Raw genomic sequence first — 17,378 nt, forward strand, 5'->3', positions numbered from 1 at the left:
GGAAAGTGATGTGACTTGTTTATAATGTATGCATTTTATTTTTATTTAATTTAAGTTGCTTTTATTTACCTGGTTTATTTGACTGAGTTTTGTCAAATACCTCTTTTCAGTGGAGGCCTGAGGAGAAAAGCTTCAATATATTACAAACATTCTGATGTCAGAAAATCCTTGATGTGGACTTGGTTACTGTACTAACATCAGTGAAGAAAGCTTGTTTTTTATGTTTTTAAACCTCTTCTGATATGGTCAGAAACCTTCATTGGTCAGCCTACTGCTAATCCTTGATCTAACCAGATTCTCTTCTGTCCAGGTGTTTGCAAATGGACTTGATGACAGTCATAAAGAGAACCATGAGGATGGTTCTGATCATGAACAGTCTGTGCATTCCATGAAAAAGTCTCAGCCGGAGCGGGGAGGTGGAGCAGCTATGAAGGAGAATGTCTGTCAGGTAAGGAATATGGAGTAATGAATGGATTAAAAAAAGGTTTTGTAGAACAGTCTTTTTATGATATTTTTCAGGCAGATGTGGTCATTTGGTCCATGCTAGTATATTTGAAGCCATTGAGGCATCCAGTGTAGCTGCAGAAGTTTGTAGATAATTGTCTTTTGTGTTTTTTATGCTTTTTTTGTTTTTTTTTCTTCTGACATTGATACTGCTGACAACTTCAAGTGGACAAGCCATGATGCAGTGATATGCTACCTGTTAAGTAGTTTAATTTGAGGTGGATGCACAAACACAGTACATCATTACCACTGTATCAACCACAGTAGCACTGGTTTAGCTGTTGTATGTGAAATAAAATCAACAATGAATGTGTCACTCTGTTACATGGTTATTTATTGGTAGGGACACGATTTGACTTGTTTCTTTCTGTGCGGTTCTTCTCTTCAAAGTTCAAAATATTTCAGCCAACAAATGTAAGACATGTAGACTGATGCTAAAACTGTTTGCCTAAAGTTGTGAAGTTCAGATATGTGAAACATTGACAGGAAGACACCATATCTATTTGAAACACCAGCAGAGATTAACGTGGTACTCCATAACTGATTAAAAGATTTACTAGTTTTTTGTAAAGGGTAGGCAAACGCACTATACTTGTATCCTTCAGATTTATTCTGACTGCTTCCAGTATGCTGGCATCTTTTGTCACACCTGTAGTGTCATATATATATATATTTTTTTTATCACTGAAACATATTTATATATATATATTTTTTTTTTATCACTGAAAAGTTTTCTGCATCTTTTAATACAGAATTCATGTGATCAAGCTGTTGCATGTAGACTGAATGATGAAACCAGGCATAAATTAAATCACTTGCCCTGTTATTCCTTAATGTATACTCTATTATCTTGTTAAACTATTGCTGTCCTTTTTTAGACTTAAATATGTAAGTAATTTTAATATTTTAATAAAATGTCATAAATTATAAAAATGTGGATTTTTTTTGTGGAGAGCAGATGAAAATTATGGAAAAATTGTAGGTGCAAATTTCAAGTGCTCCTGACTAGTAGTAATTGCATTTTCTTTAATAAATATTCTTTCGTCAGTGATTTAAGCAGTAATGCTTACATGATTGTATGTAGTTTGTGAACTGATCCTACATTTTTGAAATGTAGGGGAGGAGATTGATGATTGAGGAGTTAATCTGTGTGCATACAAAACGCTATCGCATGATGCCCCCCTCCTTTTTTTATGTGCTTTCGAGTAAATTCATTGTGCAAAAATTTGCTTCAGGAATGCGGTTCCTTCTGTCTGTCCAAACAGGCTCTGACTTTTTTGTTTGTCAGATAAAATTGATACACTTGTGGTTTATGTACTGAACCATGCTTCCATTCCACTAGTGCCATTGTGGTTTATGTAGAAATCCATGCTTCCACTAGTGCCTTTTATTGTGGTTTATGTAGAGACCCATGTTTCCACTAGTGCCCTTAAAATCTTCTTTGTAGTAGTATTTTTTTCAGCCTAAGTTGCTATGATTGTACATCGTTTGGGTTTCTAAGCATTAGTTTGGAACTTTGCCACAGTTTTTGATAAAGCAGCGGAAAGTTTTCTTGAGTTTGCAGTGAGCCCAAATGGTGTAGATTAAGCTGGACATGAGGAAATATTTCAGCTTAGTAATTCTTGACCTGGAAAAGCATATGACAAGGCCCCATGAAAGTTGATTTGGATAGTTCTGTAATGGTTCAAAGCCCTGCAGACATAAGGACCCAGTGACACAAGTATGTGCAGTGCTTAGACTCTTGGGGGGGGTCCAGTGGCTGTGTGTTTGTGGGTTCAGCTGTACTCCCAGTCCTTTTCATACTGGTGATGAACTATATTGGCTTACAAGTCAGGGGGGACAAATCAATAAAGCTGCTGAATGTAGGCCATGTGGTACTACAAGCAAAAATTGAACTGGAACATCTGCAAATGATAGGGGACCAGAATATAAAACTGAATACACATGGGGTGAAACTGAGTACAGACAAAACACTGGTCATGGGAGCTATTGAGGGAAATCAGAAGAACCTAAAAACTACAGTAGGATAGTAGAACAAAATAAGAGCTTTAGGTATCTGAGAGAGGTGGCTGAAGAGAGGGGAAGTCTGAATAACTGTGTCTAAGCTAGAGAATTGCTGCTGGTAAAAAAAATGTTTGGTGTAGTGTGAGACAGAAGAGTGCCAGAGAAGATAACCGGTATATAAAACAGGCATGGTGAGAGCAGTGCTTCTGTATGGCTCATAAACCTGGACAATGAAGGCAGAGCAGCTTAGGCAACTTTGTGATAGAGAGGAAGTGCTTGAGATGGGGGTAATAGAATGCACACTGTGGGACAGATGACAAAATGGATGTCAGAGTAGAAACCAGAGCAGCCCTAATTGCAGAGAAGGCCAACGGTAATGGATTTCTTTGGTTTGGTCATGTACAGATGATGAACTAGTTAAAAACTGGCAAAACAGAAAGAAGGCAAAATGAGATGAAGATAGCCAGCCCGCCAAGAGATGTTTTGTATTGTGGAATTAACCTGCAACAGCTGGACATGACTGTCAAAGAAGGGTGGTGAGTGTCTTTGAATCGTGAGAGGTGGCAACAATTGATATGTCCCAACCTTGTGCAAACACTGTTAAAGGGGTGAGGGGTTGATAGTGAGGGTGAGGTGGAGTGGCAGCAACTGCATCTGCACAGACGAAAACATACCAGTAGCAAAATAACTTTGCATAGAGCAAGCTGATAAAAGTTGCCTATGTGACTTGTAAAATGGGCATACATGAGAAGTTGCCCGTATGACTCTGTAGAATCCTATCCACGGTACTGCAAAGAAGAGAAAGGTAGATGAATATTTTTATCGGTTTGTGTTGTGTCTTGGATTTAGTGATTAATATCTCGATTGCAGGTTTTGTGATGTTTGTTTAGCATAACTTTTCTGTATTTGTGCATGCATTTAAACACTTGTGCATAGATATTTTTGATGGCAGTAACATTTTCCTTTCTGTTGTTCACCAGTCTGGTATTGGCTTCCTCAGTGTTGTGTTGCAGGTGTAGACATTCAAACAGAGCCCTTTCTCTGGTAGAGTAACTGGCACAGACCCCATAGGAGTGCTTACTTTAAAGGGGGAAAAACCTCCAAAAGGGTTGTATCATTTGCTAAAGCTATAGTGTGCTGCTGGGCAAGTGCAGTTGGAGAGTTAAGATTTAAACAAAGCCCCGTTTGTAAGGAAAGATAACAGCACTCCCTCTGATGGTTGACCTTTACACTTGAGGGGATTGAATGGTCTGTCTGGCTCAAACCTCCCAGGAGGAATGAATGAGCCACTTGAGCAGGCAGATGGGGAAGCTGTGTAGTCACTGTGGACATGAGCAAAAAACAGAAGGAAAAATATATATGGTTGCAGTGAATATGTTCACACAACTGTACTTTCCACATCTCTCTTCATTCTTCACTCTGCTGAACTGTTGAGCCCCCTAATCATTGCCATGGGGTCATCTAAATAAGGCTTACATTTTATTTTATACATCTTTATGAAGTCATCACATTTTAATTTGCAGCATGAGTCCTTATACATTATAAAAGTATATTCCATTTTTATTGTACACTGTACATGTTTAACAATTTTCACTAACTTCAAAATAATTCTAGCCTTCCTTTAAACATGGCTTCTCCTCCTGAAAGTCATTCTTCATGTAGTGTTCCCATTTTTTTATTTCTATGAAATTTGCGCCTTCCCTTTTGAAGGGCCCTACCTCCACTTCTTTTTATCTCCTTTACAGTAGTCAGCACTTCCATTACTTTTAGTTTAGACTTTGATGTACATACTAATGCCCAGCAGACTGATCTTGTATGTAGTTTCATCTCATCTGTTTGAACCCTTATAACATTTTCCCATACTTTTCACTTCAGTAATAACTTTTAAGAAGCAGCAACAAAAATAAAATAGAATAAATATATTTTCAACTCCCAGTTCCCTTTCAACTCTCAATAAACACACACAAATATGTACACTTTCCAAAAATTAAATCTAGCTGCACCTGCAAGCATTACAGAATTCAAAAGTTGAGGTTAACCATGCTAATGCATGTTAGAGGCTCATGTTCATGCTAACTTGGACTGCTGTCTGTTCTTATCTCTGCATGTTTTCAGTAAACATTTATTTCTTTATAATTAATTTTGTTGATTGGGTAGGTAGTCTGGTCCACAAACCATTTCCAGCCATGACCTGGGCTGGTTAGGCAATCACAGGTTTCAGCAGCTCTATTTATTTGTTATTTGTACAATTCAGTGTGTGATGGTTCATTTGTAAAGCAACAGTGGTGTGACTAAGACAAAATAAATATAGATTACAGTGATAAAGTAGGAATATGCTATTTTTTACAATTCAAACAATGTAACAGTTCATTTGCAAAGTGAAATGATGTGGAAGACGCAATTAAATAGTAATAACAATGATCCTTTACTGTTTAAAAAGATCAGTATATAGACTTATAGAAAGAAGACCTAGAAGGGGTTAAGTAATGCCTAGACAGCAATAATTGCATATGTAAGGCATGTATCAATCAACTGTACTAATTTTAGAATTGAAATAATTGTTTGTAGCTGTGGAAATGTTAGCTAGTTGCTATAGGCCTGATTTAGCGTTTGTTTAAACACTGGCACTTGGAAATATTACTCAACAATAGAAGTAGCTCCTTCTTGAGTGTACTTTATTTTTTTTGTTTTCTGATGTGTTGAAGCAGTGATTTCCTTGCAGGTGCACTTTAATTTTTTTTAAACATTTTATTAAAATTTTTACAACAGTAAACCTAAAATTTTACAAGACAAGCAACTGTATACACAAGTACATAATATGAACAATATATATATGTATGTATGCATATATATATATATATATATATATATATATATATATATATATATATATATATACACATATATACATTTTTAAAACAATCAGTATTTTTCAAGAAAATCACTAAGTTTAAGACCAGATTTATACGAGTGTGTAATATTTGTTCTCATCTTTATAGTAAGTAGTTCATTCCTACATACATACAATTTTTAAGTTAGTAAATTCATCACATGAGAGAGTAGTTTAATTTTTCCAGTTCTTGGTTATTATTTTCCTAGCTATTGCTAGTATAGACCAAAAAGGCACTTGTGTCTTAATAATCTCAGAGATCAAAACGTTAAAACAACGAATGATTTAGATAAGTTGTATCCATCATGCTTGAGTAGAATTAATGATTTAATTCCTAAAGGGAGAAATTGCTTTACATTAATGCACCATATAGGCTGCGGTGGTGCAGCGGTTAGTGTTGTTGCCTCACAGCAAGAAGTTCTCCGGTTCTATTCTCGGCTGGAGTGCCTTCTAGTGGAGTCTGCATGTCTTCCCTGCGATTGTGACATTTAAAGACATACAGATAGCTGCGTGCTTGAATGTGTGTGCCTTGGTTAAAGGTTGGGCATCGGGCTGGCACGTCGGCACTGTAAAAATCTGCCAATCATAAGTGGACCGGCATTCCGCTGTGGCGACCCCTAACGGGAAAAGCCAAAAAACATTACTTTATACACCCAATGAACTACTACACCCAAGTCACATCTCCAGCATTTAATCTTAACTGTTTCATACATTAATATAGGTTCATAGGTGTGTACTAGGCTAGTGGCCCTGGAGCCTTTACAAGCCCAGCCCATAGGATTACCCTGGCATCGTGCCACCCAACCTTAGTTCCCAGTGCCTTTGTCGAGTAGAGCCACTGGACTGATCCCCGGGGTGAATTTTCTATTTCCCATCTACTCAAGATTTCTGTTGAAGAGGGCCAGTGAGGTGCTCTGTTTGACATGGGAAGTATATCCCATAGCATGGGCAGTCTCTGGATTATGAACCTGTCCCTCCAGCACATTCTGTTGATTGTGGTAATAAAGTTAAGGTCTCTGGAGCGTGTGGTGTGGAGGTATTGGGATTTCTTTAGATGTAGCATTTCTAACAGAGCTGAGTCATTCATGGCTTTGTAAGTCAAGCAGAGATCGCCTCTAAGTAGATGATATGAGACAGAGAATAATTGGAGTTTTTTGAGTCTGTCCATATAGGGCATGTGTTTAAGGCCTAGGATACTCTTTGTGAGTACTTTTGCAGCCTCTCCAGTTGTTGCAGGTGTCTAGTGAAGTACATGCCAAATGGGGCATCGTACTCGACTGGCTGACCACAGTGGCAATGTGGTGGTCAAAAGAGAGGTTGCTGTCAGCATGTGTTCCCAGATTTCTTATAACGTCTTCTGTGTTCAGTGAACTACCAGTGATGTGGTGATTCATGGGAAATGGGTTTTTTCCAAAGGGGATGACTACACATTTTTTGGTGTTGAGCTTAAAGGCCATGGATGTTCTTCGTGTTTCACTGTTGCAGCATTACATTTGGGTTATCCTGCTGGCAGGTTGCCCTCAGTCAGCCCGAATTCCAAAGTCTTGGATCCTTTGTCGGTTGCTGTCGCATCGTCCTTGACGTCAGGGGTATAAAAGATACAGCCGACACCATTTTATTCAGTCTTTCTTGCTGCGCGGTGCCCGAAGCAGTTCGCAAGTGCTGGTCGGCCGACTCCTGAGATTTTTGTGTTCGAGTTTCAGATCCGAAGTCTTCATTAAAAGCCAAGTACCCCATTGGGGAAACTTTTTCTTGCTCCAGACCGATGTCAGAAAAAGTTAATAACTGTATTTCTTGTGGGAAGCAAATACCTCATAAGGGCTTTCATTCTTACTGTATTCCTTGCCTAGGCCCTGACCACGACGTTGCTAGTTGTCGGTTTTGTGCTAGATTTAACCAACGCACTAAGCGTCGGTATGATTTTGCATTAAGCTGTTTTGGGTGAAGATTTAATTATACAATGTCGTTGGATAGCCATCAGACTACCGGAGTTCACAAAAAACGCAAAGAAAAAGACAGGCAACCGAGGTCCAAAACTGACTAAGCTTCTAAGCAAGTCGCTGGTTCTCAATGAGGCGATTTCGCAGCCCCTGACACCCGCTACTTTAGAGTCACAGGCTGCTACTGACTCCCACGTGGAGTCGGTCAGGCTGCTGGAAACTCAAGGTATTAGAGCCTCGGACATTAATCCCTCAGATGGGTCCGGAGCCGCTGAGCAGTCATTGGCTTCTGAGGGGGTATTCAGACCTAAACAATTGTATATAAAACCGACTTCAAAGACTAAAACACCTTTAAAGCAAAGAAACAAGTTCACCAACCACAAGGACAGGCCTCCATGCCCAAAAAACAGATGCTCAAAATGGCCAAAGACTTAATTACCTTGATCAGGGGTTCCCATCCCCCTCCTGATAAGACGCCTACACAAGAGACAGACTATGAATCTTCAGATCAGGTTTCCATTTCTTCTGATTCCTCTGATCAGGAATATTCTCTTCCCCCCCCCATGAGGATTCTGATGCTGAAGAATCAGTTCCTTCAGCCTCTCCTCCTGAGGACTACTCTTTTGGGGAAACCTTGCATACTATGAGGGAGCACTTCCACTGGGAGAGCCAAGATTTTTCAGAATCTAAGAAAAGGCTCAGAGACTTCCTTTTACTACCGCAACACAGGCCTCCAGCTATTCCACCTGTGTTGAACATTGTAGGTGATGTGTTGTCGGAGTCTAGTCTGACCACTGACTCTCTCTACCTCCAGCTCCTGTTAAGCCGGTCAGATACTACAGGGTCCCCAACTCTCATAAATTCCTTTTCAAAAACCCTACTGCAGACCCAGAAACTATTTCTCAGGGTCCAAAAGGGGTCAAGGCTTCTACTGCAAGAAACCCTACTCCCCTTTGACAGGGATTCTAGGGCACTGGATAGATGGGGGAAAAAAGATTTACAATCTGCTACTTTGGCTATAAGGGCCTTAAATCGCCAGTTTCATGTGCTCAAATATCAGCAATATCTCATGACAGTGCTTAAACAGAAAATGATGGCAAATTCTGATTCTGCAGAAAACAAAGAAATGCAGGATTTATTGCATGCAGCTGAACAAGGTGGAAAGCATACTTTGCAATGTGGGTTTGATTCACTGGAGGCCTCCTGCAGGGCTGCTGTTACAGGTTCTGTCATTAGGAGGTATGCTTGGTTAAAGGAACAAACTCTGCCCGACCATGTTAAAGCAAAATTATTAGATGCTCCTTTACAACATACCATGTTTGGTGTTAAGGCAGAAGAGGTGTTAAAGAAAATGGAGGGCAAAGCTAAATCTATGCAAACGGTCCAAGGATTTTTTACAGATACAGCCACCTAGATTTAGCAGACACTGGCCTACAAAGAATTGGTCCTTTCCAGTCTCAGACAGACCTCGAAGGGGCAGATCCAGATGCAAGGATCCTACAGGCCTAAGCAGTGGAGTGCTTCTACCTCCAAAGGTGGAGAAGACAGAGCATAGTCATACAGGAAACGGTCCCATTGATTTCCCCCTGCCTGCACCAAGCACTTATCTTCTATCAGCACCCTTGGGGGGAAAACTAGCATTTTTTCTCAAAATCGGCACATTATAACCCAGGACAAATGGGTCCTAGACAGTGTCATAGGACTACAAGTTTCATTTCCATACCCTGCCAAGGGCAAACGGTTGGCCAGACCTGCCAGAAAATCAATGGGAAGCGGCTCAAAAACAAGTCGCAGCTTTCATGGACATGAGGGCTATTCAACAAGTGCCACAGGAAGAGCAGGGACAAGGATTTCACTCGACTGTTCTTGGTACCCAGAAAGGACAAAGCATGGAGACCAATACTGGGCCTATCTATTCTAAACACTTTCCTGGATATACCAAAATTCAAGATGTTGACCTTACAACAGCTTCTGCCCATGCTGGGCAGCAAGGCTTGGCTCATGACTTTAGACCTAAAAGAGGACATACCTGCATGTCCCAATCAGGCAATCATGCAGAAGATACCTCAGATTCAAGGCTGGCTCAAAGCATTACCAATTCTCTGTACTGCCCTTTGGCTTATCTACTGCGCCCAGGGTCTTCACAAAGTGCCTGGCACCAGTAATTGCTTACTGCAGAGAAAGACGAATACAGATATATCCTTACTTGGACTGCCTCATACAAGAAGAGAACAAGGACATTCTACTACAGCATCTGACGTTTGTGATGAGGCTTTTAACATGCCTAGGGTACACAGTCAAAAAGAAATCAAAACTAGTACCCTCTCAAGAGATAATATTCCTGGGTGCAAGCTTAAATATAACTGCCCAGATGGCTTATCTCACTCCAGACAAACAAAGACAACTGACTACCTATTTCAAGGAAACTGCAACAAAGGCCCAGTTATCTGCAAGAAAAATTCTGCAGGCTTTGGGCTTCATGGCATCCTGCATCTTACTAATTCCATATGCAAGACTGCATATGAGGAAAATTCAATGGTACTTAAAAAGTGTCTGGACACAACATTGCCACAGTCTGGAAACGATGATTACTCTAATTCCTTGCCTGCAACAGGAATTTTGATGGTGGACAAAGGCTTGTCACCAAAACAAGGGACAACCATTCTCACTACCCCCAGCCAGGCAGAGCCTAACGACGGATGCTTCAGATTATGCCTGGGGGGCACACATGGCAGGAAGAGGCTTTCAGGGCACCTTGTCCCTCAAACCAAAAGCATCTACATATCAATCAAAAAGATATGCTAGCTGTTCAAAATGCCCTGACAGCCTTCAAGAACCTACTTCATCCGGGACAACTACTGATAGACAGACAACACCACGGTCATGTGGTACATAAACAAGCAGGGGAGCACTCATTCTTATCCCCCTGTGCAGACAAGCCATGGCTTTATGGGACACAGCATTGACTTACCAAGTGCATCTGCAGGCAGAATTCCTGCCAGGAAAGGGCAATACTCTGGCAGACGAACTAAGCAGAAACCTCATGGATCCCCACAAGTGGCACCTGGATCCACAAGTCTTCAGCATAATAAAGAAATGGGGACGCCTGGACATAGATCTATTTGCCTTCCCTCAATCCGCTAAAAAGATTCTGCACAGGGACTTATCACAGACAAGCTTGGAAAGTGGATGCCTTATCTTTCAACTGAACAAACCTATCGGTGTATGCCTTTTCTCCACTGCCTCTCCTCCCCAAGGTACTCCTAAAGGTCAGGCAGGAGAAACCAAAAATGATTGATTGCTCCAGACTGGCCTCGCCAGTACTGGTATCCGATCTTAAGGAACTTGTCCCAATGCCCAGCCTGGACCTTACCTCAAATACCTCATCTACTGTCTCAGCAAACCCATCAGATTCTGCACAGCCAACTCAGGACACTAAACCTGGCAGCATGGCGGATAATGTAGCCATACAAACCACACCTCTCAGTAAAGCTGTGATGGATGTCATTTTAGAAGCCAGAAGGTCTAGTATTAGAAAATCCTATGCTGGGAAATGGAAAAGATTTTGCGCTTGGAACCAAGCTCAAAGGAACTGATACAGCTGTTCCAAATATTCCTCAGATTTTTACAATACTTAACTGAGATGCTAGACAAAGGCCTATCTTTTTCATCAATTAAAATCCAAGCCTCTGCCATTTCGGCTCATTACAATACAGAACCACCACTCTTTTTTCATCCTTTAGTAAGGCAGTACCTCAGAGGAGCCAAAAACATAAGGCCTCCAAGGAGAACGCCAATACCTGCATGGGACCTCAATTATATCTTGGAAAAACTCACCTTACCTCCTTCTGAGCCAGCTGCTACTGCGGATATAAAGTTCTTATCTTTGAAAACAGCTCTGTTCCTAGCAATAACTTCTGCAAGACGAGTTTCAGAGCTACAGGCTCTCATGGCTGTGGAACCCTTTTATCATTTTTTTATCCAGACAGGGTCTCTCTGAGGACAAACCCTACATTTATGCTTAAGGTGGTATCCAGTATAGCCCTTAACCAAGCAATTCATTCGCCAACTTTTTATCCAAATCCACAGAACAAGGGGGAGAAAATTCTGCATTCTTTGGATGCACACAGACAACTTAGATTCTACTTGGACAAAACTAAAGTTTTCAGAAAAACAGAACAATTACTAGTGGCATATGCCACAGCATCACGAGGAAAGGCTATCTCCAAGCAGACTATTTCAAAATGGATAGGTCACTGCATTTGATTCTGCTACTCACAGCATGGCAAACCAGTGCTTAAGGGCATTAGGCCACATTCAGCCAGAGCTGCAGCCACTTCTGCAGCCTTTCTCAGGGGAGTACCAACCAAAGTCATTTTAGAGGCTGCTACTTTTGTAGTTCAGTGCATACCTTTACAAAACATTACAATCTGCCTCTTTAAATCCAGGGCAGGCTTTGCCACTGCAATTCTGCAGGGCCACATAGCCACTTCTAATGCTGTTTAACTGCAGCCCCCCCCCCTCCAACCGTAGCTTTGGGACTCAACCCAAATGTAATGACTGCAACAGTGAAACGCAAAGAACATAGTACAATTGTGTACACTTAAATGTAGATGTTAGTGTATTCACTGTTGCATTCCAGGTTACCCCCCCCCCCCGCCATCTCCCTTATTTTTGCTGGAACTTATCTTTACTTCTCTAATCTATACATCCTGGGTGGTGTATTTGCTTATAGATGAAGGAAAAGCTTATTTTGGTGCATGTATGTTTTATTTACATAAGTTTAGCCTACCCTTTTGGGGGCACCTGACGTCTGGGGCAAGAAAAACTGAATAAAATGGCATTGGCTACATCTTTTATACCCCTGACGACCTGACGTCAAGGAAGAGGCGACAGCAACCGACGCAGGACCCAAGACTTTGGAATTCAGGCCGACTGAGGGCAACCTGCCAGCAGGATAACCCAAATGTTATGACTGCAACAGTGAATACACAACATCTACATTTATGTAAGTGTACACAACTGTACTTTCTGACACCAGTCATTGGTCTCAGTGAGGCCTTTCTGTAGGATGTCAACATCACTTGGGGCGTTAATAGCAGCTCAAAGTTCGCAGACGATTGCAAGTTGGGTCAGCCAGAGTCCCTTTGTGTTGGCCTGGACTTCAGAGACGTAGATATCAAACAGGAGAGGACCCAGGACCAAACCCCGTGGGACTCAAGTCGTGACTGGTTGGCAGTCTGACTTGGGAGTCAGCTACTTTCACACTGTGGGTTCTATCTGTGAGCCAGTTTGCAACCCACCTAGTGATATAAGGGTTGCTGCCTAGGTTAGTGAGTTCTTTTTAAGATTCCTAAGTGGGGAATGGTATCAAAGGGTTTGGCCAGATCAAGGTAGGCTGTATGAACCACCTTGCCTTCATCCACAGCTCAGGTGACTGACTCAGACAAGTCAACCAAGTTGAGTAGGCATAGTCTACCCTTCACACAACCAAACTGTGTGGGATCCAGAGTTTGGCAATTCCCTATATCTTTGTTTATTAGGTCCATGATGATGCGTTCCATAGCTTTGCATTATCAGGCTGGTCAGGCTAATGGGGCGATAGTTCCCATGGTCTGTAGTCACTCCTCCTTTGTGGAGAGGGATGACTGTAGCAGTGCACCATTCGGTAGGGACAAAGCCTGAGGTGAGGCTGTGATTGAACAGGACAACACAGGTGAAGTGCCAGTTCACTCTGTAGTTCATGTAGAATGCAGCCAGGGATATTGTCAAGTCCCATAGAAGCTGCATTCTTGGCTTTGGATAGTGCTGTTTTAACCTGTGTAGCAGTAATACTGGGTGCCTGGCAATCGACTGGTATTGTTATTGGTCCTTTTGGAGGGAGAGATGGGTAAAGTTTCCACTGAATCTGTCAGCCAGTATCTTGGCAATGTTTGTTGGCTTGGTATAGGAGGTGATATTGTGCAGTAACTCAGAGCAAAGCTGGGTATTGCCATGGCGATTCTTCACATAACTATAGAACGACGTATGGTTCTTTACTATCTGCTACAATTCTGTTTTCATAGCAAGCTTTAGAGGATTTGATGAGGGATCTCAACTTTTTGTTAAGGCTGATAAGGGAGTTTTTCCAGTCTTGGGACTTCACCTTATTCTGCATCAGTTTCCTCCTCCTGTTGTAGAGTTTGTTTATGGCAGGGGGCCACCAGATTGGCTTCTTTGTTTTGGAGGAGCGCGTCTTGGTTCTGCTGGGTATGGTGAGATCCATGCATTTGTGTACGTGTTCGTACAGTGCATTGGTGTATGATTTCGGCAGTCATGCAACTATTCTCTATTTGCATGGGTGCCGTGAAGTTAGCCACCTCTGTTTTAGGAGCCCAAAGTTAACTTTGGAGATGTTTTTTATGGTGGTTACCTTTGCAGAGGGGGGGGGGGGGTGTGGATTTCCAAGGTGATTAGTTTGTGGTCGGAACTAATCAGGGAGGAGTTGACTATTGGTGTAGAGCAACGGTCGCCCATGGTAGTAATGACCAGGTCAAGAGTGTTGCTACCTCTAGTGTGGGTAAGAACAAGCTGGTCCAGGGCATTGGAATTAATGAATTCCAGGAAATGGGCAAGTGTAGTGGTACATGAGTAGTTTTCCCAGTTAATGGAGGGGTATTTGAAGTTGCCCAGTATGAGTGTGTCCAGTATGATGCATTATGTTGGGCTACCAGTCTGGAGGTGTGCGCATCCTTTATGAATATGGAAATACCACCACCTTTGGAGCTTCAGTCCAGGTTCTGGGGCTGAAAGATCTGGAATGAGTTATAGCCTGGTAGTGCAGGGGTGCTTCCTGCTACCTTGAACCAGGTCTCGGTTACAGAACAAGTGTCAATATCCTCTATTTTAAGGAGTGCTTCGAGTGAGTGCATTTTGAGATTTAGACTTCTAGTTTTGAGCAGCATGACCCTCAGACTGCATTTGTTTGTAGCTGTTCTGGTGGTAAATTGGTCTTTGGAACACCACCTAAAAAAAGCACTGTAGGGATAGCAAGAGCCTTGGCCAGTATCCGGAAGCCTAGGGGAGACAGATGCAGGCCATCTCTGCAAAAGCATCGCGGTCTGTCAATCACATCATCCCAGGCAGACAGATACTGGATCCCCTTAGAATGACAGAAGAAACTTAACCAATTGTTGAAATCAATCATTTTCTGCCTGTACTGTGGTATCATTCTGGGTGATGGTAGGATGGTGCTCAGGGCTAGGGTCATACCCGCCTGGGCTACATAATCCGTGAACTCCTCCACGTCTCTCTTCATGTAGTCCAGGGAGGTACGTCTCCAGTCATGAACACCCACATGTACAATGACAAAGTCATTTTTGTACATGTTGTTAAGGGACCTGAGTGCGTGTGTTATGTGGCGGATCCTGGCACCTGACAGACAGCTGAATGTTATTTTCTCCTTATTCAACTTAGTGAGTGGGACATCAGTGTTGCCTCACTGTCGAGTCACCTAGGACTAGTGTGTTGGTCATGTTGTTTTGCCTTAGGGGCTTTAGTTGAGTGGCACACTGTTTAGGAAAGTTGCGTCTCGTGATTAATGTGTTGTGGTGGTCAGTTGTGTTTTTGCCTTGGACGTCTCTGTTTGGGTAGAGTTTTATTGAGAGACTCCATGAAGGTGGGTGTGTGGTTTGTGTTTTATATGATGCCAGTGCTGGTGTGTGTCCTGGAGGGTTGTGCGTTCCATGTGGTGTAAGTGTTGACCTTCTCCTCTTAACCAGCTATTCTGGTCTTGGCTGGAGAGTGCGTGGCTTCCAATCTGGATATATAAGTGCATTTTTCACAAGTCTGTGTGTTGGGAGGTAAGAGGAGAAGGTTGTCAGTGTACATGAGGCAGTTGCTACATTGCCTCAGGATGCCCAAGTTCTCCAGGTTAATGGGAAAATGCACAGGGAACTGTCCTTCAGACATGTCTGGAGGGGTGGGCATTAATAATTACTGGAGCTGTTTCCTTGTAGAACGTTTAGTGCTGGTAGCACTTTTGTGTGCTACATTAATTGCTACAAGAAGTCTGGTAAAGTGCTAGACCAATAAAGTAGTAAAAGTGCAGGAGAGGAGAGAACTAGCAGATCTAAGGGAAAAATTAAGTGCCGACTTTGGCTGCACTCAGAAGCTTACAAACTGTCCTGGATACAACATATCTATATCTGGACTAGACTAGTTAAAGGAAAGGTGGAAAAAGCGCAAACGCAGGCTTTTAGACCAGAAAGTTGAAAGATATGGAAAAACTGCCCAAACGGCCAATAAACTAAAATTCCTGGGCCAGAAACTACTCGTATTGTGGTAGGTAGGCTACCTAGTGCTTACCACTCCCACTGATAAGCTAGAAGGCTTCCCTCCAACACAGAAAGGCTTGGGGGTCTCAGAAGCTTACATACAGTCCTGGATACAGCATGTCTGTTTCTGGTCTAGACTAGTTATAGGAAAGGCAGGAAAAGAGCAAACATGGGTTTTTAGACCTGAAAGATGGAAAAACTGCCCAATCTGCCAATAGAATACAATATAATTTTATTTGGAGTAATAAAAGCTCTGTGTAAAGTTCCAAGTGAAAATTGAACAATATAATGAACAGGTATATCTTATTTTCATCTGAAAAAAAATTGTAGAATAATTCCAATACATGTTATCTGAATGTAAAGAACAGGAGGTAGGAATTCTAAATTGTAAATTAAGTAAGACTGTTTATTCACTTGTAAACATTAAAATTCCAAAATTTTAGGAAAGGATTCCAAATTTAAATCCTATGCTATATTTACCTTTATATTTACAGATCTGAAAAATTAACCAATTGTTAAAATCTAGACTAATATATATATATATATATATATATATATAGATATATATAGATATATATAGATATATATAGATATAGATATATAGAGAGAGAGAGGGAGAGCGCGCGTGCGCGGACTTTCTACAGAATTAAGTTTATTCCCATTTAGGAATTGATGCCAAGAAATTATATTATATTCTTTAAAATATAAATTTTTATTAAAACTACATATTTCTAAACATACATATTTCTAAACCTTCATTAGTATATGTAATTGGAAATATTGAAAAACAAGTCTTTACTAATAAAATTAGTATAAACTTCCTAAAAGAAGAAGTAATATAACTAATATAAGAAACTGAATATAAAATACTATTTCCATTTATACAATAATCTTTTAAAAACAGTTAAAACTATTGAGAACAAATTGTGTGTGATGTGTAGTGATACATTATTAAATTTTCTTGATGCATTAGTTTCCATTTTGATTCATGTGTTGTATTGAGCCATAGTGAAATAACTTTAAATATTTGTTGAAGTAATGTATAATTCAGTATCTGGAAAACCTATGCCTCTCTCTTCCCAACTTTTCACATGCCAAATAAAATAAATCTTTGGTTTATTCAGATACCAAAGAAAATTGCAAAGAATACTATTATCTTAAATTTTTTGAATTGGAGTCTGAATTAATGACTGAATGAGAAATACAATTTTAGGAATTATTACCATGTTAATTAACATGAAATGTTTGTCCATGGTAATTATTCCAATTAGTAACTAATTGTGTAATTTTATCTAACTTGTCTGCAGTTTAATACTAGAGCTTTACTCTTTGAGGTTATAGTGATACCAAGGGATCTAATTTCAGTATTTCTCCAATTAAAATTACTATATTTTTAAATGAGTTTTTAACTTATTAATTAATAATCTGTTGTATTATTATTAAATGGTATACTTGAAATTGCCTCAAAATGTTTCATGAAACTAATTATATGTTCTAATGATGTAGGAAGAATGTCTGCAAAAACTTAAATGTTTAGTATGAAATTATCAGGTAAAGATATACCTGTAATGTTTTCATTTAATCTAATAAAATTAGCAAAAGGCTTTATCAGTAGTGCAAATAACAGTGGTGGTAGTGGGCAACCCTGTTTCATCCCTTTTTGTATTTTAAAAGAACTAGAGGGGGGAAATGATCTTAACAAAAGCTTAAGAATTATTGTAAATC

At 40.6% G+C, this 17,378-nt stretch overlaps 1 protein-coding gene across 6 annotated transcripts in view; it reads left to right on the forward strand.

Moving 5' to 3' along the window:
• Positions 1 to 17,378, forward strand: part of NSD1 (nuclear receptor binding SET domain protein 1) — a 1,335,896-nt gene that overhangs the window by 577,724 nt on the left and 740,794 nt on the right. For all 6 annotated transcript variants that reach the window (XM_044069301.1, XM_044069302.1, XM_044069304.1 and 3 more), the window contains one exon: positions 311 to 448. In XM_044069301.1, the coding sequence (XP_043925236.1) occupies positions 311 to 448 (138 nt within the window). The remainder of the gene's footprint in view (positions 1 to 310; positions 449 to 17,378) is intronic.

This window comes from Protopterus annectens, chromosome 4.part0 (assembly GCF_019279795.1).
Source record: "Protopterus annectens isolate FY-2018-M chromosome 4.part0, PAN1.0, whole genome shotgun sequence".
Lineage (NCBI taxonomy): Eukaryota > Metazoa > Chordata > Ceratodontiformes > Protopteridae > Protopterus > Protopterus annectens.